At 41.3% G+C, this 25,223-nt stretch overlaps 1 protein-coding gene and 1 non-coding gene across 3 annotated transcripts in view; both read left to right on the top strand.

The window, feature by feature from the left end:
• The window catches only part of LOC124777184 (transcription factor A, mitochondrial), a 103,918-nt gene that overhangs the window by 25,432 nt on the left and 53,263 nt on the right, over positions 1–25,223 (top strand). For both annotated transcript variants that reach the window (XM_047252498.1, XM_047252497.1), the window contains exons 3-4: positions 1,072–1,277; positions 15,569–15,664. In XM_047252498.1, coding sequence (XP_047108454.1) covers positions 1,072–1,277; positions 15,569–15,664 — 302 coding nt within the window. The remainder of the gene's footprint in view (positions 1–1,071; positions 1,278–15,568; positions 15,665–25,223) is intronic.
• On the top strand, positions 16,361–16,434 carry Trnat-ugu. The gene has a single exon. It is a non-coding gene; the product is annotated as a tRNA-Thr (tRNA).

Genomic DNA, 25,223 nt, shown 5'->3' on the forward strand with positions numbered 1-25,223 from the left:
CAGGATAACCACAATGACATAGACTTAAGAACTTACACAGTGGAAGTTTGTTATAAGCCAGAATTGGCATTGGGAATGCCCCTTTCTGAATGTGTAGTATGGCTTCATTAATGGTCACTGCATTGAATTATATTACCACACTCAACTATTTCTTGTCCCACCTCACTTGTTCTGGGGGAGTCTTACTGGGGTAGTGTTAAATGTAGGCATGTTGTTCATACTTGATGCAAAGTATGCATATGTTGTGAAAATAATTGGATATTTCTGTAGTATATGTATAGAAGTACATGAAGTTATTGATTCATTGTTTTGCGTGCCACTCATTGAAGGAAAACGTTTCTTTAGCACACAGTGTGGTTTATCACAAGGCAAATTATCCAAGGATACAGTAGTCTATAAATAAAAGCATCGCAGGGATATACTTTAGCATCACACGTGAGCATACTGTCGATAAACAGACAAAAATTGGTTTTATTTTACTTTTGTTTAACAATACATTATTGCCACATGTGAAGAAAGATAACATACAGTAACATAGTTTACATTCAGTGTTCGAGTCCATTTACAAAGGCAAAATATAAAATTGTCATATAATTCATTGTATGGCCTTAAGTATCTTAAATGTAAATTCATGATGGAAATAGAAGACTTCAAGGTGGTGGTACTGGCTGGCAGGAAGAAATTTTTCTGACATTTGTTGTGATATTATTCTCAGGCAATACTTTATGTATGTTAAATATCCCACGATGCACAGTGGTTTGAATCCTAAATTAAATCGCAGGTTTGCTGTTAACTAGCTGAGTTGTTTCATTAAGAGGTGTGAGAAAGGTAAAAGCATTGTAACAGTTAGACCAGCTTCATCTCTGAATTCCTAGATACCACTGACCACTTACTTTGGGCTCAGTAGGCACTTATAGCTCTTTAATGCCCAGTTGAAATTTTTGAAGGACTCTGAAATGTACATAGGAATAATTTTGTACGCTAATTAGTGCTTGCTGCATACATTCACATGAGTGAAAATAATCGTGATTGGTAGGATGTTGTTTACAACCACATATTTTTTAAATTTAGATATAGTGAAGATGGTTGCTGCGGAATGGGAAAAAGCCGATCAAGGTGTGCGTGACTCCTTGCAACGCAAATTCCATGAAGAGATGATGGAGTATGCAGAAGAGTATACACACTACCAGAATAAACTGACAGATAAGCAGCGGCAAGCTCTCCGTGAAGCTAAAGACCAGAAAGTGAGAGAGAAGAGAAAGAAACTTATTCAGAAGGTAGCTTTCTGATTGTCACACTGGTTTTACACTGTCATTATGTGGATCATGTGTGAATTTGTTAAGATAACATACAGCAAATATTTATATGGTATTATAAGCATAGTGTTAGATTATTAACATTTGCTTTTTATTAAGCTTGCTGTCACTTGTGTGGCTAATTATTTCTGCTTTTATTAATTTTCCAGTAGGTAAATTTCTGTCCCTCCTTTCATTCTTCATCTGAACTTCAAACTTAGACGAAAATAGATAAATTTCAACTATAAAAGGAACAATTAGAAGATTTGCATATTGCAAGAAAAAGAGATATGGATAAGTAGTCATGAAAGTGTGCTAAATAGCTGTGCATACTGAAGTGATTGGTTGTACTATGGTAAATTAGAGTACACAAAAAATCTGACAAAGCCTTATTTTTGCTCAGCCCAAAGTTTTTTCTGTAAACAAATGAAAGTGGGATGGATTGAGTTATTGGAAGGATAAGTTATTCAGAAAGTTTATGTGGCAGAAAGAAAAGGAGCAGTGCCATCCAACAAATTGTTGTCTTCCTGATATCCAGTAAAATGACATTGACAGGAAGATATACAGCTAGTTACAGAACATAAAAATTATAAAAAAGCAGTTGAAAGAAAGGAGTGGAAATGTGAGAAGTTAAGAGGTGTAAGGACGATTGATAAATGGGAAGGTTGAAACGGAGGTAGGATGTAGCTGAAATTTTACTTAGACCAAGGGATTAAAGATACATTGTGAAAAAAGAGAAAAGCAACCTGCAGTTGATGAGATTAAGACCAGAAAGATGAAGAAAGTCACATATCCAGTAATGAGCAATCTGTGATGTGAAGATCAGATGCACTGAGGGTGTATTAGTAAGCCTAAGCTCTGGAAGAAGTGAGTATGTTCCTACTGTTGTATGTCATAGTATGATCACCTTAGCTGCACCATACACTGATGAGACAAACATTATGACTACCGCCTACCGTGAAATCAACTGCTATCTTGTGAGGCTGCAGGCAAGTGATGCAGAAAAAGCAAGTAAGCTATACAAGCTATATGTGGGGAAGCATTCTAGCTACAATACAGGCCACAAACTGGGAAATCCACTGGTATAATTGCCCTTGATAGAGGGCATATTGTTGTAGTTCACCGCCTGGAAATGAGCGCCTCCGAAAAAGTGAAGCTATATGCTTGTTTCTGTCATGAGCATCTATAGAAAGTTGTTGAAGAACGGGGTACCATGAGTAAGCAACAATGTGTAGATGTCTACACCTCCACATACAGTTCAGTTCACCATAGCAGATAACCCCTACATATTCTCTTGTTGATCTAATGAGTGCAGTGAGCATGGGATGATCGAGATTGGACCGTGGAGAAATGAAAAGTGACACCTGGTCAGATGAGTCATTTTTCTTGATACACCAAGTCAGTGGTCCATATATACTGTCATTGAGGTGAATGACTGCTCGAAAAATCCACTATGCCATGGGACCTGTGGTAATTATCAAAGTTACCTTACAGCTGTGGCCTATTGAACATTGTTGTGGAACACTTGAATCCCTTCGAGAGCGATGTCTTCCTCGACAGCAGTAACAGTAAGATAACTGTCGATGCCACAAGCCCAGAATCATGTAACATTGGTTTGAGGAGCATGCTAGTGAACTCAACATTGATTCCTTTGCCTCCGAATTTCACCTGATCTGATCCGGTGGAACACATGTGGGACACTATCAGCCATCAAGTTTCTTACCTCCAAACCACCAGCCTGTAATTTTCAGGAACTGGGTGACCTTGATATAGACATCTGATGCTAGATACTACATTGTGCTAATGACTTGTCGAATCCATGTTATATAGAAGCAATGCTGTACTGCATTCTAAATATGGACCTACACACTATTAAGCAGGCAGTTGTAATGTTTTGATGTATCAGTGTATCTACAGTACAGGCCATGTGTCTGTGCCTCTGTAAAGTGATTTTTGTTTATCCTACCAACGTTGAGTGTTGTTTGTGCACAAGTTGATATATTATTTGAATTAGTGCTTTTTTCTAGATTTACTCAACTAAATTTCAAGTGATTTTTTACAATTTTTCTGAATTGTTTTTGCAACATTTATCATTTTTGTTTTGACAAATACTCCCTCTAAGAGATTAGTCCGGTTATTGATATAAAACATCACCCATTTCTTTTGGTTTTGTATTTTCCTAATTGCTTGTTTTGACAAAGTGCTACGCAGTCAATCATTAACTAAATAGGGAGACACTTTTGTTCTGTATTTTTATGTAAGTGAAGTGAAAATGCTACAAAACAAGAAGAAACAAGGTTCAAATGGTTCAAATGGCTCTGAGCACTATGGGACTCAACATCTTAGGTCATAAGTCCCCTAGAACTTAGAACTACTTATACCTAACTAACCTAAGGACATCACACACACCCATGCCCGATGCAGGATTCGAACCTGCAACCGTAGCAGTCCCGCAGTTCCGGACTGCAGCACCAGAACCGCACGGCCACCGCGGCTGGCAAGAAACAAGGAAGAAAACAATTGTGGAGATACAACTAAAACAGGAACATTCCCAGGTGTAAGTAAATGATCTTGACGAAACTTGCTGGGGATCAAGAGGTGTCCAAATAATACAGTTTAAATTCTAAGGGGTAAAAAACACCCCAAAAGGTAATTTGGCATATTAGGTTTAGGGGGAATATCTTTGAAACCATGATGTGTAAAAATGTTTTTCATAGAAAAGTTGAAATGTAATTAACATTCTTGAAAACTGTATAATCAACTTTTATAATTACTTAAAATTTTGCAAACTAACCCGCTATCATTAACAAATTATAAAAAATTTAAACTTTAGTTACAACATAATTTAAAGAAGCTTTCACGCCACCTCAGTTCATGTGTAATGAAACTGGTTTCTGAAATCCTTTTTTGGAAAATAAGTTGTACACCCTGTGGTATCATAGTATTTTCACATACGTAATTAAAATATTTAAACATTCATTATTATTCAGATTATTTGTTTTACTTACTTTTTAATTTTTTAAATTGTTATTTTATGTTTTAAATTCATGTTTTTTGTATTTTAGTTTATCATTTCACGTGAGTATTTTGTTAACAGAAACTAATAACCAACTCATTCTTCTTACACAAAATCATTAAAATAATGTTTATCTCTAAAGTAATGTTTAAAACTTAAGAAAATCTGCGATGGGATGTAACAATATTATGAAAAGGAAGGTTGCTACTCGCCATACAGCGGAGATGCTGAGTTGCAGATAGACATAACAAAAAGACTCTCACAAATAAAGTTTCGGCCATTAAGACCTTTGTCAACAATAGAGGACACACACACACACACACACACACACACACACACACACACACACACACACACACACACAAAATTCATTTGTCTGAGACTGCAGTCGTGTTTGAGAGTTGCATTTGTGTGTGTGTGTGTGTGTGTGTGTGTGTGTGTGTGTGTGTGTGTCATTAATTGTTGACAAAGGTGTTAATGGCCTAAAGCTTTATTTGTGACAGTCTTTTTGTTGTGCCTATCTGCGACTCAGCATCTCCACTATATATTGAGTTGCAACTTTCTTTTCATAATATTGTTTAAAACATAACATTTTTTACACCATGCAGATGAAAAGAACAAATTTCTGTCACATAATAAACATGGCGGATGACACAGTATAAAACTAAATCCAGCAGGATTCTCAAATTGTGGTGAACGATCCTCCAAGTATCCTGATTTGCTTCAGGTATATTTTGGTACATTGGAAAATGTTGTTGAAAAGAATTGATTATGTTCTAGTGACTGCAGCATGATTCTATTGTTTCTCAAATGGAAACTGATATCATAACCATTGAGAACTAGATCCGAAAATCTGCTAACAAAATTCTTCCAGCATTGAAAGCCATATACATCAAAAACTGTACCTATTCCATTGAGCCTTTTGGGATCACCAGATTAAAAAGTTCTATGTCTTCAGGTATGATGCTCTAAATGTGTTTTCCTCGTGACATCTCCTGCCCCCTCCCCTCTTTCATGGTTTTAAAAGAAAGCAATGGAGAGTTTGGTCTGAAGATTCAAGAATATCTCTCTCTCTCTCTCTCTCTCTCTCTCTCTCTCTCTCTCTCACACACACACACACACACACACACACACACACACACACACACACACACACCTCATCTCCAATGCAGGAAAAAATCTGTGCCTTGGTTAGATTTTTGTGGTGATCATTGTGAAAGAACAGTTTTGAGCATCATAACTGAGGCTAAGGAACTTCTTAGTCTGGTGATCCCAAAGGGCTTGATAGGATAGGTACAGCCATTGCATGTATATGGCTTTCAATATTAGAAGAAATTTATGAGAAGAATTTTCAGATCTAGGTATGCTGAGTGATCTTGAAGTCAGTTTCCAGTTCAGAAACAATATAATCAAGCTCTAGTCACTAGTACATAATCAATTCTCTTTGCCAAGGTTATCCACTGTATTTGAAATGTTCCTGGTACAAATCGCTATATTTAGAGGTTACCCTGCCACAGCTTGAGAGTCCTGCCGAATTTCATATGCCATGCATATTATGTGAAGAAATACTGTTCATTTTGTGTGCATGGCGTAAAAAAAATTGTTTTAAGTATTTTGTTGAGGATAATCATTATTGTAATGATTATGCAGCATAATAATGAGTCAGTTATTATTTTTCGTTTAACAAAAGACTTGTGAAATGATAAAAAAAAAAACAATAAAAAATGTGAAACTTCCTGGCAGATTAAAACTGTTTGACCGACCGAGACTCGAACTCGGGACCTTTGCCTTTCGCGGGCAAGTGCTCTACCATCTGAGCTACCGAAGCACGACTCACGCCCGGTACTCACAGCCTTACTTCTGCCAGTATCTCGTCTCCTACCTTACAAACTTTACAGAAGCTCTCCTGTGAACCTTGCAGAAGTAGCACTCCTGAAAGAAAGGATATTGCGGAGACATGGCTTAGCCACAGCCTGGGGCATGTTTCCAGAATGAGATTTTCACTCTGCAGCGGAGTGTGCGCTGATATGAAACTTCCTGGCAGATTAAAACTGTGTGCCCGACCGAGACTCAAACTCGGGACCTTTGCCTTTCGCGGGCAAGTGCTCTACCATCTGAGCTACCGAAGCACGACTCACACCCGGTACTCACAGCCTTACTTCTGCCAGTATCTCGTCTCCTATCTTCCAAACTTTACAGAAGCTCTCCTGTGAACCTTGCAGAACTAGCACTCCTGAAAGAAAGGATATTGCGGAGACATGGCTTAGCCACAGCCTGGGGGATGTTTCCAGAATGAGATTTTCACTCTGTAGCGGAGTGTGCGCTGATATGAAACTTCCTGGCAGATTAAAACAGGAAGTTTCATATCAGCGCACACTCCGCTGCAGAGTGAAAATCTCATTCTGGGAACAAAAAATGTGAATTTCAAATGTAAAATAATTTAAAATATAAAACAAAAATAATTAAAAGTGCTCAGTCGCAGGAAGGCACAACAAAAAGACTGTCACAAATAAAGCTTTCGGGCAGTAAGGCCTTCACCAAAATCAGATCACACGCATGTGCACGCACGCACACACACACACACACACACACACACACAAAACTACAGTCTCAGGCAACTGTAGCCACACTGCGAGCAGCAGCATCTATGCATGATCAGCTGCTGCTCGCATTGTGGCTACAGCTGCCTAAGACTGCAGTCGCATGTGTGAGTTGCGCTTTTGTGTGTGTGTGTGTGTGTGTGTGTGTGTGTGTGGTTATCACAATAATAGTAAAATTGGGCAAAAACAAGAAGTATGGATTGCATTATTTTGACCCTTCTACATACCCAACTTTCATCAAGATTGTTTATTTACACCTGGGAATGTTCCCCTTGCAAGTAACTGATCTTTTCTGTATAGATGTGCAATATGATTTTTCTGTCATTTCTTTGTCATTATCACCAGCACCAGTACCACCTCCTCCTCCTCCTCCTCCTCCTCCTCCTTTCTATGGTGTTACAACCTTGCATGGGATAGTAGTGTACACTGTCTGGAGGAGTGTGTAGGGACTAAGACTGCCAACAGGTACAGCGTCAGGAGGCTGTGGGGGCAGGGAGGTGGGGAAAAAGGAGAGGAGCAGGGAAAAAGAGGCAGATGCCTTGGCAGAGGGCTGCAAATAAACAGGGCAGGTGATGAGAATGGGGAGGATGTGATAGGCTAGAGAGGGTAGAAACAGTCTTTCCGTCACACACCCTGTTTAAGCCCTTTGCCAGTGTCTCCGCCTGTCTTTTCCTGCTCCTCTCCTTTTTTGCTCCTTTTGTCTGCACCTCCCTGCCCCACAACCTCCTAATGCTGCACCTGTTGGCAGTATAGTCCATGCACACTGAAGGCTTTGGCCGAAAGCTATATGTGAGTGTATTTTAATTGTACCTGTCTGCAGCTTGATGTGTCTTCATTACAGTATAAAGCAATCTGTCTTTTCCTATGTTGTGGATATTCCTACCTAGAGTTTCCATTGCGTGATTTCTCAGAGATTTTATATGTTCTTCCACACTCTCTATCCACAGCTTTCTTGGCTGTCCTCGCTCTCTCCTTCCAGTTGACCTCCATTCAAGAATGTATTTAATTGTTCATCCAGTGTCTGTCCTAAAGGCATGTCCAAACCGGGCTATTCTCCTACTTTTTATTGATCGTAACAGTGTCAGCTCCTTGTGTGAGGCAATCCAGTTCAGTGTTCATTCTAGATCTCCAGAAACGATTGTTATCCTGATCTTCCCCATAGATCTTGAGCAGAACCTTGCATTGAAATATCCTGAGCTGCTGCTCGTAAGCACTCATTAGTGTTGTTTCATATTTACTGTAGGTTACATCTGGCCTGATTATGACTTTATAAATTTGAAGTTTCATTTGCCTATTTAATAACCTAGAGGTTAACAATTTCTTAAATGTGTGGAAGCATCTAATACTACTTAGGACGTGCTCTTTTATTTCATTTGACATGGAATTTGTCCTGTTAATATTAGATCCCAGATATTTAAAGTTTTGCACATGTTCAAAATTGAAACCAACTGCTGATGGTTTATCCTTCTTGTGAAATTCGTGTATTTAGTCTTCTTTTCATTAATAGCAAGGCCTCTATGTAGTGTCGCTTCATTCATCTCACCTTTTGTTCCCTCAAGTAAAACTCTTCTTCTGCTAATAATTGCTGCATTATCAGCATAAGCACATATCTAGGTTGAATTTGTACCTGTGTAACCAGATATTTGAAGCTTTTGAATGGCTGCTTCAAGAGTCAAATTAAAGAAAAACATTGTAGAGAGGGCATCCCCTTGTATGACTCATTTATGAATACTAAACCATTTACTGGGTTTTCCATCCACTCGCTATGCCACCTTGGAACCAGCTTGGATAAATGAAGCATACTTAGAAGGTATACCAAGCAGGAGCTAATCATTTAGCATTTCTGTCCTGTCAAGACTATCAAAGGCTTACTTGAAGTTACATAGAGGTTATGAAGCTCAGTACTGTACTCATATGTCTTTTCATGTATTTGCCTCTGCACAGATACCTGATCTATTGTTGATATATTGGACTGAAGTACCCACTGATATTCTCCCAGAATCTCTTCTGCCTTTGGAACCAGCCTGTTGTGGATTATTCTGGAGAGAGTCTTGTAGGTTACATTCAGATGGATAAGTCCTTAGTAATTTGAACGAGAAGTCTTGTTTCCTTTTTATGGATTGTTTGGATTGCCCCCCAAAGGTCCACTCTTTTGGGATTCTTTCCCAATTCCATATTGTTTTAACTGTGAAGTACATGAGACTGGTCCAAAGTAACCCAAATTCATGAAACAATCAACCAGGACAGAAAAGAGACTCCCATGAATCCCCACGTAACAAGATACAATACGCTGATGTGAATGGCACATTGGAAAGGCATGCAAGAGGGCACTAGCTAGCACTGCTCCACTCATATGCATGTGTGTGTCGCCAGTAGACAGTGTGGCGGACGCGTTGCTGTGTGTATGCTTCCCACAGGTGGCCCGTGCTGATGCAGTTGATGGCTGATGCAAACGTGCATGTGCGGTGACACCACACTCGGTGAGCACAAACTAGTCACAGGATATAACACATCTCTCCCTCGTGTGAAATGGACCCCCAGGCAACGGAGGAGATGCCGGTGGGATGCTGTGCTGGGTGAGCACTGGAGCATAGGGCCGGAACGTGCGGGGGCACATGCTCGCTCAAGGGCAGTGGATCTGCATGGCGCCAGAGGACAGCACTGTAGAGGAGGGTGCCATTTCCATTTCAACATAGTCATCATCAGACAGGTCCCATTGTGTGATGGCAGGGCCACACCTACCAGCTATGATGGATGATGTGATGATGGAGAGGTGTCCGGTGGAGGTGTTCTGAATTGAACAGCAGGCTGTAGCTATGGACCCGAGACCAGAGATGGAACAGCACTCAGCACTGGGAAGCTGGAACCCCAGGACACCACAAGTGGAGGCGGCAGCCGATGGGATGGGCGCACCTCCACAGCAGGCGACAATGGGCTTCTGGTAGAGGGCAATGGGGCGGGCTGCTTCGATGGTTGCCACACCTGCAAACCGGTAGCTTCCAGTGGCGAGCAGTGGAACAACTGATCAGGGTGGCACGCCATCAGCCCGTCCACTGTATGGACATACAGATGGCATCCCCGGCACCAGACAACTATAGTCGGTATCCACTTGGGCCTGCGACCAAACCCTCGTGAGCCCGGTGCGAAGCGGCTGGATGAACCTGATTTTATCAGGTGCGACGCAAGCTGTAGAAGGTGGAGGAGCATGCATGGCTGCCGGCTATGAAGCAACTCAGCTGGGCTCCACTCTACCATAGGTATGAAGTGATAGGTGCTCAGAAAATGGAGAAGGGCGTCATACAGTGAAAAATCCACAACCAACTTTTTCATTTGGGACTTGAACATAAGCACTAGTAATTCTGCCTCACCATTTGATTGAGGATGGAATGGTGGAGCCATAATGTGATGAATGCCATTATGGGAATAAAATAGTTAAATGGTGTGAGAAACGAACTGGGGCCCATTGTTGGAAACTGAAGCACAAGGCGCAACCCCTCAATAGCAAAGAAACCCTTAAAAGTTTATGAATTGTGACCTCAGCCAATGTCGAGATACACTGGAGAATGTAAAGAAACTGGGAAAATGCGTCCCAAACCAATAGGAATTAAAGAAGGAATCTGCAAAGTTGACATGAATGCGTTCCCATGGCTGATGGAGAGCAGGCTAGGTGGACAGACGGCATGGGAGCTACTTGTTGTCAGGCACACTGCTCGCAAGCTATGACAGAATGGACAATGTTTCCACCAATCTCTGGCCAAAAAGCACGTCTCCTAGCTGATTGTTTAGGGCGCGGAACACCCTAATGGCCCTGGTGGAGAAGGTGTAATATCTCACACTGTAATGTGGCAGGAATGACTACTCTGGGAGTGAGGTCTTCCATGGACAACAGCAAAACTCCATCAAAAACACAGAGGTGATACTGTAAGGAAAAATAATTGTGCAGAGGGTCTGAAGCCTGATCTGGCGGTTTTATCTGGCCAGCCAGGCTGACAACCAGGTAGGCGGTAATGGCAGGTGCTGTGTACAATCTTGTAATTGAGAAAACCTTGACTATGGTTTGCTTTTCAGTGTCAAGATGGAAGCAAAGCGATTGTTCATGATCGAATTTGGGGTCGGGAACCACAACTAGACAGGATAAGGTGTTTGCATTAGCATTGTTAGATGTGGGTTGAAAATGAATTTTGTAATTGGGTAGAAAATGGATTTCATAATTGTAGTGAGACTAGAACAGCACCTAGCATTGGAGGCGATGTGCTGCCTCACCCAGCAAGGAAGTCTGAGGATTAAACGAGGAAAGGTTTGTGGTAAGTAATAAGGTGACTCTTGGAGCCATACAGAAAAAAGTGAAATTTCTTGAGAGCATAGATGATGGCAAGAGCCTCTTTTTCTCAACCTGAGAGTAACAGTGCTGGGGCGGAGTGAGAGATTTAGAGACAAAAGCTGATCAGTGTCATTGGCGTACTGGTGCTTGAGTACCATGCCGTGGCCGTACTGTGAGGTGTCAATCGCTGGAACTATGTTCTGGTGTGGAGAGAACATAGCCAAACAAAGGGGCCATGAGTAGTTTGGATTTCAACATTTGAAAAGCACATTCACAATCCAGGCTCCAGCAAAAAAGTACATTCTTGCATAACAAGGCATGCAGCAGGTCGGCCGAGGTCACTGCCCCCGGCAGGAATTTATAGCTATCTTCCCTAGGAAGGCCTAAAGCTCCTTCATGGATGTGGGGTGAGCCATAGACCTTACAGCAGTGGGTGAACCCCATCCCTTGAGACCCTGAATCCCAAATAAACAATAGAAGGCTGAAGAAACCGAGATTTTGCGAGGTTACTCAGTAAGCCTGCGGACTGTATGACAGAAAACAAAGTGCACTAGTTACGCAAGTGTTCAGCCGTAGAGGAGCCCATGATAACAGTATCATCCAGGTAATTAATGCAACCTGGGGCAGGCATAGTGAATTACTCTAAAATCATTGGAAAATAGCAGGGGCACTAGCCACACCAAAACGAAGGCACTACTATTGGTAGAGAGCAAAAGCAGTATTCAAAGCCAGAACATGCTGAGACTCGTCACCCACTGGAACCTGCAGATATACTTCAGACAAATCAATTTTAGAATAGTAATGGCCACGCGATAATTTCGCCAACAGTTGCTCTGGTGTGGCAGAGGATACGTATCCACGCTCGACTACACATTAACAGTAATACTGAAGTCACCACGGAAGCGAAGTTTTCTGGACAGTTTACAGACTACAGCCAGCAGAGATGACCATTCACTAGCCACATCTAGTGGCTCCACCCTTGAGATTAGAGTCTGTCCAATTCTGCTTCCACTTGATCTTTCAGGGCAACAGGAATAGAACGCGTATGGCAAAAATGAGGCAGAGCCGCGGTTTTCAAAATAATATGAGCACAAAAATTTGTAACACACTCTATACCGTCCAGAAACACGTGTGAAAACTCCTCACACAGTGTTTCCTACTTAGAAAATAGTATCTGATTGGATACAAGGTGAGCTTCATCAGTGATAGAAAATCCAAATGCCTGAAATGAATCCAGGTTGAACTAGTTCTCAGTACTGGCATCGGCAACCAACAGAAAGATAATGGACCAAACCAATGACTTGTAGGAGGCAAATGCCATAAATTGTCCCAACCGTGCAATGTCCTGTTTGTTATAGCTGGCCAACTTCCGTGTGACCTATGTATATCGACAGCAGTGAGCCTAAACTCGCGTAGGTTTTAGAATTAAATAACGTCACTGCAGCACCTGTGTTGACCTGTAACTGGATGACTTGGTGAAATAACTCGGTAAACAACTTGGAGAAGTCACAAGTATTGAAGTCGCACAGTATACGTCCATGTTTGTATACTGAGCAACCTTCGGTGAGCGACACATGGAGGCGATGTGGCCTTTCTTCCGGCAAATATTACAAGTAGACCAAGCACTTAAGGCACACTTAATTTTATGTTGAACAAAACAGAAAGGACAAGATGGAAACATAGAACGCTGATGCTAGTGCTGTGGTGATTGCGGCTGCTTTGTGCGGACCTCGGTCAGCTTGTCACTGGGTCCGCATGTTTACTGCCACCATTGCCACTTCCTCCTGCAAGCTATCTGTTGTTCTAATGGACACATCATGTGACATTAGTGCCTCATCATCCCACTCTTAAAGTTGGTCACCTGCTGCCCGAGAAACTTCTAAAGATTGTGCTGTTTGCAGAACTTCAGCCACTTCCTTGTCCGCAGCTAAGCAGGTAATTGTGTCACTCACTGTACAGTCTGCATAAAAGGCATTATGGGCATCAGTAATGAAGTGACCCTTACAGCTAAGGCCATATTTGGCTGTCCGGGCCTTGTACGATTGGTTTGGTTTCTTTGGCATTGGTAGAATTCAACTTTGCCGCTACAATGAGCACTCGTTTGCGATAGTAGTTTGACAATAAACTACACGTGATCAAAAGGAAGTGTTGCGAGTTCTTGTTAGTGGGCAAGTTGATGCAGTAAGTGATACACCTTAGGTGGAATCCATGAGAGGAAGAACGCTTTGCACAGATTTGAATCTGTCACACTGAAAGCCAAAAAGTGGTGTCTGAGTCTCTTGTCATAAGCATCCCAGTTCTCGGCTGAATCACCATACAGAGGGAATGCGGGTGGATGGACCAGTGGAATGGTACCCTGTCTGTTAATGGAAGCTGACAAGGTGGTCACAGCCGAAGTAAACTGTCCAATCGAGGCTTGTAGCGTGGTTTTCATAATGAATAAACGTAATGAAAATGCACATAAAGATTGTACACACAGGAACAATTCCTAACTTGTCGCCAGTTGTGTTGTAACTACACAGTACGTGAGACTGGTCCAAAGTAATCCAAATATGGCTTAATTCGTGAAGCACTCAATTATGATGGAAAACAGACTACTGTGAATCCCCACGTAACAAGACACAGTACACCAATGTGAATGGCACTCTGGAAAGGTGCACAAGAGGACCAGTTAGCGCTGCTGTGCACATATGTATGTGTGAGTTACCGGTAAATGGTGCGGTGGAGGTCTCGCCACGTGCACGCCTCCCACAGGCGGCCTCCAGTGGCCCGCCCTCACTGATACAATTGGTGGCCAATTCACACACACACGTGCAGTGACATTGTACTCAGCACACAAGCACTAGTTGCGGGATATAACCAATATCAACTTGATAAGTTTGTAGATCTGCTTGTGGAGACCAGTTCCCCCATTTTTCAACAGTTTCGTTGTTATTCCGTCAGTTCATGGCATTTTGTAGTTTTTTTTAGACAGGTCACTACCTTCTGTACCACATCTAATGAGGGGGTCTTTCGTCTGTGGCTCTGCATTGCAGTGGAGTGGCTTGCACTCTCCTGATAGGATTGCCCTCCAGAATTCCATTGAAATGTTCTCTCCTTGTAGCCAGAACATCTTGTTTATTTCTTTGCAAATTTCCCTCTTTGTCCTTATATGCTGTTATTTTTTGTCTACATTCTTGAGTTCCTTCTTTAATTTTCTTAATAGTGCTCTTACATCTCCTCTATCTTGCTCTTTATGGCTTCCGTTTTTTTCTTTCTCCTATACACTCTGGCTGCCTCATTCTCTTTTCATTAGAGAATACGTGATTTGATCTTGTATATTACTGTAAGCATTTCAGTCTTGTCTCCTTTTTCTGTTTCACTGCCTGTCTCCATTCATCATCATACCAGTCTTCATTACTAAGTCTTCATGTTTACCCCAGTACTTTGTGTGCTACTGTCAGAATGGCATTTTTAGTAGAGCTCGATTCTTCGTCTATATGGTCTTTGCTGTCTTCAAGGGTTTTTATAAGGTAGTTGATGATATTGGTGAGAGTACCATATCTTATGGGGTATTAAAGAAGCTTTCAGGATGTGGTAGATGGAATAGGTATGCAAGTTGTTATGGTTTGGCTGGCTGTATTGAGTGGAAGTGACAGGTTCTTCAGTATTGCTAATTCTGCTGGGATTAAGATGTAAGTAATGTAGATAGCTCCCTTAGATGGCACTGTGAATTGAAGTTTCTCATAATGAGAAATGAGAAGGGATGATATGTATGTGCTTCAAAAAAAAATTTAATAGCCATTATTATGTTCAAAACCTGTAGAAATGCCAAGTTCCACAAGGTGCATTTTAGCTGTGTCTATTTTTATTTGTGACAAACCTGTTTGTAATTTTAATTTTGACGAACTTGTGTTGAATGTGTAATATCTCTCCACTAAAATGTTAACGTGGCCTGAGTGATTAACACAATGTACAGCCAAGAAAGTTTTTAAAGATCTGAAGATGACAATCTTAACTGTTGAAATTGGTCAAAAAAATCAGTTTTGAACCCGATTTTGGCTATAAAAATTTTCTTTGAAGTGCCGTGAATGTTGCTGTAGTTATTGGAGACCAATTGTCTCAGTTTCAAAGTTTTTTTACAGACTTTCTCAGTGTAACAATACAATTTTTCTGAAACTGGCAATTTCACTGAAATGTGGTGTAATATCTTCATCAGTTGGCTGTAAAAAATAACTTAGACATATTTTTAAATTTTAATTGCTATATTATACTGTTTATACCTCAGAACAAGTCTGTATTGTAAATGTCAAATAATGTAAAATTGTAATAGTTCTTCCTTTGTAACAATTTTTAGAAAATGCAAGAAATGGGTAAACCAAAAAGGCCCATGACTGGATTTGTCAGATTTATGTATGAACAGAAGGACAAACGGGGGAGCTTGCCATTCAGGGTAAGTGCTTTCTAATTGATTTTCTTTACAATCATTCGTGTGAAGAAATGTTGGAGTTATGACACTGTAAAGATTAAGCCAAATTGTCTTTGAAGTTCATAGATGGGAACACAATAGTGCATGGAAAGGCTCAGATATTGTTTTAAGAGCTTTGAACTTTTTAGATTTTACAATGAAATCCAGACTATTAGCTGCTTACAGGTGTTGATTAATATCAATGGGGACAGTTGAAAATGTGTGCCCCAACCGGGACTCGAACCCGGGATCTCCCGCTTTTGTGACAGATGCTCTATCTGACTGAGCCATCGAGGACACAGAGGATAGTGTGATTGCAGGGACTTATCTCTGGCATGCTCCCAGTGAGACCCTCATTTCCAACTTACTGTCCACACACTACATTTGTAGTGCCCCTGTCCACTGTACTCATTACTCACAGCAGTCAATCTACCGATTCCTGTAAGAGTTTGAGCAATGTGAGTGCATTCACACTGAAGAAGATCATTGGCTGGTAAACCTTATCTGTATGAAGATGGTATCTGCTCAAACTCTAATGAGTATTGGTAGATTGACTGTATCGAGTAATGAGTATAGTGGGCAGGGGCACTACAAGTCTAGTGTATGGACAGAAAGTTGGAAATGTGGGTCTCACGGGTAGCGTGCCAGAGATATGTCCCTGCAGTTGCACTAACCTCTGTGTCCTTGATGGCTCAGTTGGACAGAGCGTCTGCCATGTAAGCAGGAGATCCTGGGTTCGAGTCCCAGTTGGGGCACACATTTTCAACTGTTCCCGTTGATGTTTATCAACACCTGTAAGCAGCTAATGGTCTGGGTTTCATTGTAATTTCATTCTTTGAGAGCTGCAAGATCACCAATGATATCTGTTATTTCAGACATGTCTGAAAGACAGTGAAACATAAAACTAACAGTATGAAATACAAAAGCCGTGGAAACACACACCAGAATCACAAAGAGAAAATGAATTCGCACAGTCCAGAGCAAACAAAATTCTTTGGTTTTGGAGTTGAAATAGGGATGAACTAAGAGGTTGCGAAGGTTAGGTGGACGGCGGAAATCCTCCCCACTCCACCAAGAGTGTCTTTCCGCCGTCCACCTAACCTTCGCAACCTCTTAGTTCATCCCTATGAAATCCCCAAACCACCTTCCCTACCCTCTGGCTCCTACCCCTGTAACCGCCCCCGGTGTAAAACCTGTCCCATGCACCCTCCCACCACCACCTATTCCAGTCCTGTAACCCGGAAGGTGTACACGATCAAAGGCAGAGCCACGTGTGAAAGCACCCACGTGATTTACCAACTGACCTGCCTACACTGTGAAGCGTTCTATGTGGGAATGACCAGCAACAAACTGTCCATTCGCATGAATGGACACAGGCAGACAGTGTTTGTTGGTAATGAGGATCACCCTGTGGCTAAACATGCCTTGGTGCACGGCCAGCACATCTTGGCACAGTGTTACACCGTCCGGGTTATCTGGATACTTCCCACTAACACCAACCTGTCAGAACTCCGGAGATGGGAACTTGCCCTTCAGCATATCCTTTCTTCTCGCTATCCGCCAGGCCTCAATCTCTGCTAATTTCTAATTTCAATTTGCCGCCGCTCATACCTCACCTGTCTTTCAACTTCATCTTTGCCTCTGTACATCCGCCCCGACTGACATCTCTGCCCAAAAAATGCCCAAACTCTTTGCCTTTACAAATGTCTGCTTGTGTCTGTGTATGTGTGGATGGATATGTATGTGTGTCCTTTTTTCCCCCTAAGGTAAGTCTTTCCGCTCCCGGGATTGGAATGACTCCTTACCCTCTCCCTTAAAACCCATATCCTTTTGTCTTTCCTTCTCCTTCCCTCTTTCCTGACGAGGCAACCATTGGTTGCGAAAGCTAGAATTTTGTATGTATGTTTGTGTTTGTTTGTGTGTCTATCGACCTGCCAGCGCTTTTGTTTGGTAAGTTTCATCATCTTTCTTTTTAGATATATTTTTCCCACGTGGAATGTTTCCCTCTATTATATATATATATATATATATATATATATATATATATATATATATATATATATATATATATATATTTTTTTTCAAACAAAATAGTTTTCAACACCTGCAACAACAGAGGCCTATTTGCAATACACTGCTACTTGCCATGCAGCGTAATAATGAACATTGCTACTTACTGTACAGCTAGCAGGAATTTACAATCCTTGAAGCTAAATAATCAGGTAATTTGTGCAAGGAATGGTCATTGAGGCATGTTTTTAATTGTGTTTTAAACTGGTAAGGATTAACAATTCCTTTCATTATGTTGAATTGGAGATGTTTGAATACATTTCCACTAGACAAATTAAGTCCATTCTGAACCCTAGACAAGAAGCCAAAGTCTAAATGAAAATTATTTTTGTGTATTGTATTCTAGCAGTGTAGAGCACAGTTCAACAGTAATTTTATTTATTGTCAACAATAAAAGCCATTAAGGCATAAATGTAATTCAGAGTGAGAGATAGAAATTCAAGAACTTTTAAATATTCCTCTACAATATGTGTGGTTATCTACTTTACACATTGTTCTAGAACATAATTCCATTGCAACATTAGAGAGTGAAAATATGCAATATAAGGCAACACCCTTGTCCACATGTTAACATAATACTTAATTGAGCTTTTTCATTAATTTATTTTTGTCATTAATGCCATTATAACTTGTTAGCCATCTGGACACCAAGGAATTTTATGCACTGTGTGTACATAGTTTGTGACTTTTAATATCTACTGCTGATACTAGCTGTGTGACTTTGTTTATTGTTGGATAAAGCACAGAAAACTAATGTTGACACCAAGAAGCTGACAGCTGAGCAGAGCACATCTACTTGCAGTTGTAAAGGTAGCTGGAAATCTACACAGAAAGTTGAAAAACTGAGATTTCCTACACTCAAATTAGTGGTTGCAGCTGAACTTTGTCAGCAAGAATAAAAAAAGCCCCACAGCAGACAGGAGAAGAGAACATGAAACATATTTTTGTTAAAACAGCTGTCCCCCAAAACCAAAGAAACCAATGTGGGGATGAAAAACAACAGGCCAAATGTTCCAGTCCGAAGCCATCGCATCATGCAGCTGCTGATGGCATAGACATTGACATCTATCTGCAGGAAACAGGGAGTCCCTCAAGTAACCATCCCCCCCCCACCACCACCACCACCACCACCACCACCACCACCACCACCACCACAGAAGTTAACAGGGCAAAAGTGAAAAGAACCTCACAGTTAAGATGGCTTCCACACTTCAGTGGAATTTGAATGGGTTCAGGATACATGTGGAGGAACAATGTCTATTAGCTCAGGGTAGACTACTGCTTCTCATTCTTCAGGAGACACATTTTAAAATCTCTGACAGACCTGAGTTACATGGCTACACTCTACAAAAAGAACGAGCTTGGGGGAGACAAAGCTAAAGAAAGAGTGGCTATTTTTGTAAACAACACCACCACTCTCCATCCTCTCCCCCACAACCAGCCTTCAAGCAGTCACTGTAACAGTGCATGTATGTCTGATTGACAATCTGTTCACTTCACTTGTCCCCACATGTGCTGCTAGAAGGGGGTGGGGAGAAGGCTTGTAACACTTGAGACGTAATTGCTGGTTCATGTATTTTTATGGTCATTATTAGTATTTTTTCATTTTGTTCCATTTAGTTTGATTAACTATATCATTTAAATATGAAGTTCATCAAATATATGCTAATTAACACATATATACTTGTTATTTATTATGAAACATCCAGGTAGCAATATTTCTAACTACATATCACACACTATTCATTGCAAATACACATTCTTAATTGGATGCTGATCTTTTATAAAATATCAGTGTTAAAACCACTCTTTAAAAATTATATTTTTCTCTACACTTCATGGAAATGCTTATAGAACATGCATGCCACATGGCCCATGGAAAAATTAAACTAGATTTAGCTATGTAATGATGCTCGGAAAAATTCAAAATTGATTTTCTTGAGGATTTGTGAGTTGCATCAAATTGCTTTAGGGGATTGATATTTCCGTTGTGAACTTCATGTACCAAGTAGTAAAAATTCAAACAATCTGATTGTCATGTGGTCTCCTTCTAAGATGGGTGTAACTAAAACAATAGCAAAAATAATGGGTACTACTTTATGAGGTTAATTTTTAAGGTATTCTGGGATTACCAAAGTCTGTCAAAATGTTTTGAGAAAGTGAAATTTTCTAATTTGAGCAATTAACAAGTTATAAAGATATTTTAATATAAGCAGGAATTTTTTGAATCAAAAAGTTTTGGGCTGCAAAACCATGGCACTGAATTTGAATTCTCAAAATAATCACAATTTGAAATTTGAGGACATGAAAGTTTTGAATATGAATAACTTTTGAAATATGAATTTTTTTGAAAAAAAAACTAAAAGATCTCTTGAAAAGTGTGGAATGAGGGCTTTCAAATAAAGTATGCTGAAGAGTCAAAGAAACTGGTACAACTGCCTAATATTGTGTAGGATCCCTGCGAGCACACAGAAGTGCTGCAGCGCAAAGTGGCATGGACTCGACTAATGTCTGAAATAGTGCTGGAGAGAGTTGACACCACGAATCCCACAGGGCTCTCCTTAAATCCGTAAGAGTACGAGGGGGTAGAGATCACTTCTGAACAGCATGTTGCAAGGCATCCCAGAAATGCTCAGTAATAATCATGTGGCCAACAGAAGTGTTTAAACTCGGAAGAGTGTCCCTCAAGCCGCTCTGTAGCAATTCTGGACGTGTCAGGTGTCGCATTGTCCTGCTAGAATTGCTCAAGTCTGTTGGAATGCACAATGGACATAAATGGCTGTAGGTGATCAGACAGGATGCTTACATATATGTCACCTGTCGGTCATATCTAGATGTATCAGGGGTCCCATATCACTCCAACTCCACGTGCCCCACACCATTACAGAGCCTCCACCAGCTTCAAAGGTCCCCAGCTGACATGCAGGGTCCATGGATTCATGAGGTTGTCTCCATACCCATACCCATACACGTCCATACATTTGATACAATTTGAATGAGACTCGCCCGACCAGGCGACATGTTTCCAGTCACCAACAGTCCAATTTCGGTGCTGACGGGCCCAAGCAAGGTGTAAAGCTTTGTGTCGTGCAGTCATCACGGGTACACGAGGTGCACGAGTGGGCCTTCAGCTCTGAAAGCCCATATCGACGTTGCTTTGTTGAGTGGTTCGCATGCCGACACTTGTTGATGGCACAGCATTGAAATCTGCAGTAATTTGCGGAAGGTTTGCGCTTCTGTCACATTGCATAATTCTCTTCAGTCATCTTTGGTCTCATTCTTGCAGGTTCTTTTTCCGGCCACACTGATGTCGGAGATTTGATTTTTTTCCGGATTTCTGATATATACGGTACACTCGTCAAATGGTTGTACGGGAAAATCTCCATTTCATCACTACCTTGGAGATGATGTGTCCCATCACTTGTGTGCCGACTATAACACCCCATTCAAACTCACTTAAATCTTGATAACTTGCCATTGTAGCAGCTGTAACCGACCTGCCAACTGCACCAGGCAGTTGTTGGAGAATTAAGGTGATGTGTTGATTTTGTATGGGAGGTGTGTTTGTAGACTAGATTTAGAGGGTAATGCCTGTCTTTGAAGGCCTTTATATAGGCGTTGCTGACTGCAGCACTGTTTTCTGCCTGTTTACATATCTCTGTATTTCAATAAGCATGCCTGTACCAGTTTCTTTGGTGCTTCTGTGTGTATTAATTTAGGAATAAACATCTATTTGTTCATAGGACCTGGTTCGCATGTATAATCAATTACTAATAACTCTTTAAACAAAATATTTTCGTGAGAACCAAATGTATTATCACCATTAGTCTGGAAACCTAGCCTATTAATAATAAATTTTAATGAAATATAGCATGAATAAGAATTAGCTATTTTTTATAACAGTTGTACGTGATCAAATAAAAAAATTGGCATCAGGAGTGGTATAAGACCAAGTAGGTTTGTTGTACCATGCTCTGTTACAAACAAGTGACATAAGGATGGATCAGAATAGTATTTCTGTGGGGTAGGTATGATTCCTCATTTCTAGGCACAATGGCACACAGATGAAGCCTTGGTGAAAGGCATGGTTAGTTGTTTCAATTCTGGATGATGCTAGGTGATATGGAAGCTGTTCATTTGAAGGTGTTTCATGAGGGTAGTTGGAGAATTAAGGTGATGTGTTGATTTTGTATGGGAGGTGTGTTTGTAGACTAGATTTAGAGGGTAATGACTGTCTGTGAAGGCTTTTATATAAACTTAAGCATACTGGGCAAGGCTCATCACTGCAGATGTGCCATTGTTCTGTGGCTGCACTCTGCCGTAGAGATTTCTTAGTATGGAAAAATGGAGGCACTGTTGGTGGTTAGAGAGCTTGATCTGGACAGCAATTTTGATGTAGTTGTGGGAGCGAGGGCACTAAATGTCCAGGATGATAGCATACTGTGTTGAGGAGGACCAATCGAAGCAAGTAGGAAAAGAAGGTGTTGAGGCTGTAGAGGAATGAAAGCCAGATCAGAAGATATTACTGACATATCTGAACTAGGCAGGGTTTTTAGGATGTTGAGTGACTGGGAATGTTTCCTTTAGATAACCCATAAACAGGATGTTGTAGGAAGTTGTATGTGGGTGCCCATGGTTGTGGTCATGGGTTTCTTTTTATAGCTCTCCAGTGAAGGAGAAGAAGTTATGAGTAAGGGTGTAGTTGGCCGGGCGTTTAAAGAATGAGGTTGTGGGTTTGGAGCCTGTAAAACATAGAGTGAGGTAGTGTTTGACAAAGGCAGGGTTATGGGTATGGTGGATGTTCAGGGAAATGTTCAACAGTGACTAGCAGGGATCCAGATGGTTGAAGGGATGAGGATGACTGAGAGGCAACAAAGGAAGTTGTTTGTATCCTTGATATGGGAAGGCATGCTGTAGACAATGGTTTAGAGGTGTTAGTCTGCAAGAGATAAGATTCTCATAATGTTGTGTGTGTTCTTGGAGTGTTTTTTTTTATATAATACATGTTTATTCTATGAGAGCTTTTAAAATAAGTCTGGAAGACTTTACAGTACTGGTGGTAATGGAATTTCTACTGTTGTGGTGAACAATCTGTAATGTAGTCGTCAGTTAGAAATGTCCTTATTGGCCGAAACTAATGGGGCAAAGCAAGTGGAACTTCTTAGGAAGTCAGGAAAATTGAGTAACTGTGGCTTAATTGTTGCATTGTATAACTCCCTCAATTCAAGCAAGAGTGTGGTCACACGCTGTGAAATTATGGTCATAGTCATCTCAGAACTTAAACAAGAATTGGTATCACAGGGTATAGTGGATGTGCAAAACAAGAATTGGTATTGCAGTGTATAGTAGATGTGCACTGGAGGACAGAAAGGAATAATTGAATAATTGAATTGAAGCTTTTTCACCATCAATTCTCCAAAACTGTCTGAATACATTGTGGCACGTTTCATCTGACTTACGTACCTGAACCTATGTTGTGCTACAATTCCAGTGTTTTGGCCATACACACTGAGTTAGAGAAGTGAAGCAACCTGTGTGAGGTGTGGAAAGGCAGCCCATGAATCCTGTACTGCCTGCCCATCTCCTGTCTGGAGCCAAGACTGTGCTGTTTTTGCTGAGGAATGCAAAATTCAGGAAATACAAGTCACCAAGTGGATTACCTACGCAGAAGCCAAAAAGGAATATCAAGTGTAAAAAATCCCCTCTTTTTGCTGGTTCATATGCTTCCATGGTGCGGAAACATGTTCCCAAGGTGAACACTTCAATGAAGACAATTCCAGTGCACCACTAGCATGTGTACTTGCACCTGTACATACCAAACAAAGTGAGTAAAGACATAGCGATCTAGGCTCCTTCGACAGATGAGACCAGGAATGTTTTTGAAGTGAGTATTGAGAAGGCATTCCAAAAGCAGAATGCATGCCAAAATCCACTTTCCATCAACCTCGAAGCGAAAGGGAACAGGGAAACAGTTACAACATTTGAATCAAAGGCTGTCCCAGGTGCCATCAGACATCATTCTGATATGTCTGACTGATGAGGAAGGCATCATGGATTTCAATGCTTTGGCACTGGGCATAGGCAAACCCTCCACTCCCCCTCACTCCACAAGTGCCTCACCAGCCCAGTACAGGGATAGGATAAATCTAAACCACACAACTGAAATGGCTCCCATGCTATCGTGGAATACGAATGTATAGAGGACTCATCTGGAGGAACTGAGACTCCTCATACAGCACAGATCTTTTTGTCTCTGTCTCCAAAAGTCATTTTAAACAGATTGATGCACATGTACTTGGAGGCTATCACCTCTACACAAAAGATAATCTTATTGGTGACAGGGTGAAAGGTGGGGTAGCAGTGTCAGTCGAGGATATATTCCACTCTTCACCTGTGCCCTTAACCATAGTGCTACAAGTGATTGCTGTTCTGATAGTGGCGCATGTTGTGTGGCCCACGGTGTGCTCTGTGTATCTACCGTCCCACGAGTCCGTTGACAGTGAGGTTCTCGCATATCTTCTCGATGAACTAAGTCATCCCTTTCTACTTTTAGAAGACACACACTGCTCTATGGGGAACTAACACCTCTTTCCCCAAAGGTCAGATACTTGAGGATCTGACACAAATGACAGACTTTTGATGAACAAGGGTCAAGCTATGCATTTTAGCACAGTTCCAAATTTGTCTATGACCAGAAACCTCTCCTCCTGCATGTATGACCAGAAACCTCTCCTCCTGCATGCCTGCCCTTGCAGACACTGCTCACTGGGAAGTGGACGATGACCTCCTTGGTAGTGACCACTACCATATGTGGATCCATCTGTCCGATGGTGCAGATCCCTAGAGGAAGCTGGTGAGATGGCCATTCAGAGAGGCTAACTGGATGCTTTAAAGGGCAGTTAGCTGTTTTAGAGCAGTGTGACAACATCCAGGACTGGGTTGATCACATTACTGCTGTGATTCTCAAAATGGCTGGTGCATCCATCCTGACATCAATGAGAACGTCTAGGAGAAAGCCTGTGCCTTGGTGGAATGCAGAGCATCGTTCTGCAATCCGGAACAGGAGGGTGGCTGTGCAGAGATTCAATCTGTGCCCTACAGATACAAATCTTGCAACATTTTGAATGGTGCAGGCAAAGGTGAGGAGAATAATTCCAGATAGTTAAGCATTGGTGTGGTAAGCATTCATGATCCATAGATCCACATCAGCACCTAAGATGTGGGAAGCCATCAGGAGGATCTCAAGATGAAACTCATGACTGGCAGTAGCAGCTGTATGAGAGCTGGGCTATCTCCTAAGATTGCTGAGAGACGCTCAGGTAATGGATCAATTCTATAAAACCGTTATGGCAGATTCTAGCCTGGGTCCAGCTCCGCTTCATTATCAGGAGAGACAGGAAAGGATTGGTTTTGATTTCCATCCCTCCAACATTGAGGAATACAACCAGCCTTTCTCTCTGTGGGAGTTAGATTT

This window comes from Schistocerca piceifrons, chromosome 2 (genome assembly GCF_021461385.2).
Source record: "Schistocerca piceifrons isolate TAMUIC-IGC-003096 chromosome 2, iqSchPice1.1, whole genome shotgun sequence".
Taxonomy (NCBI): domain Eukaryota; kingdom Metazoa; phylum Arthropoda; class Insecta; order Orthoptera; family Acrididae; genus Schistocerca; species Schistocerca piceifrons.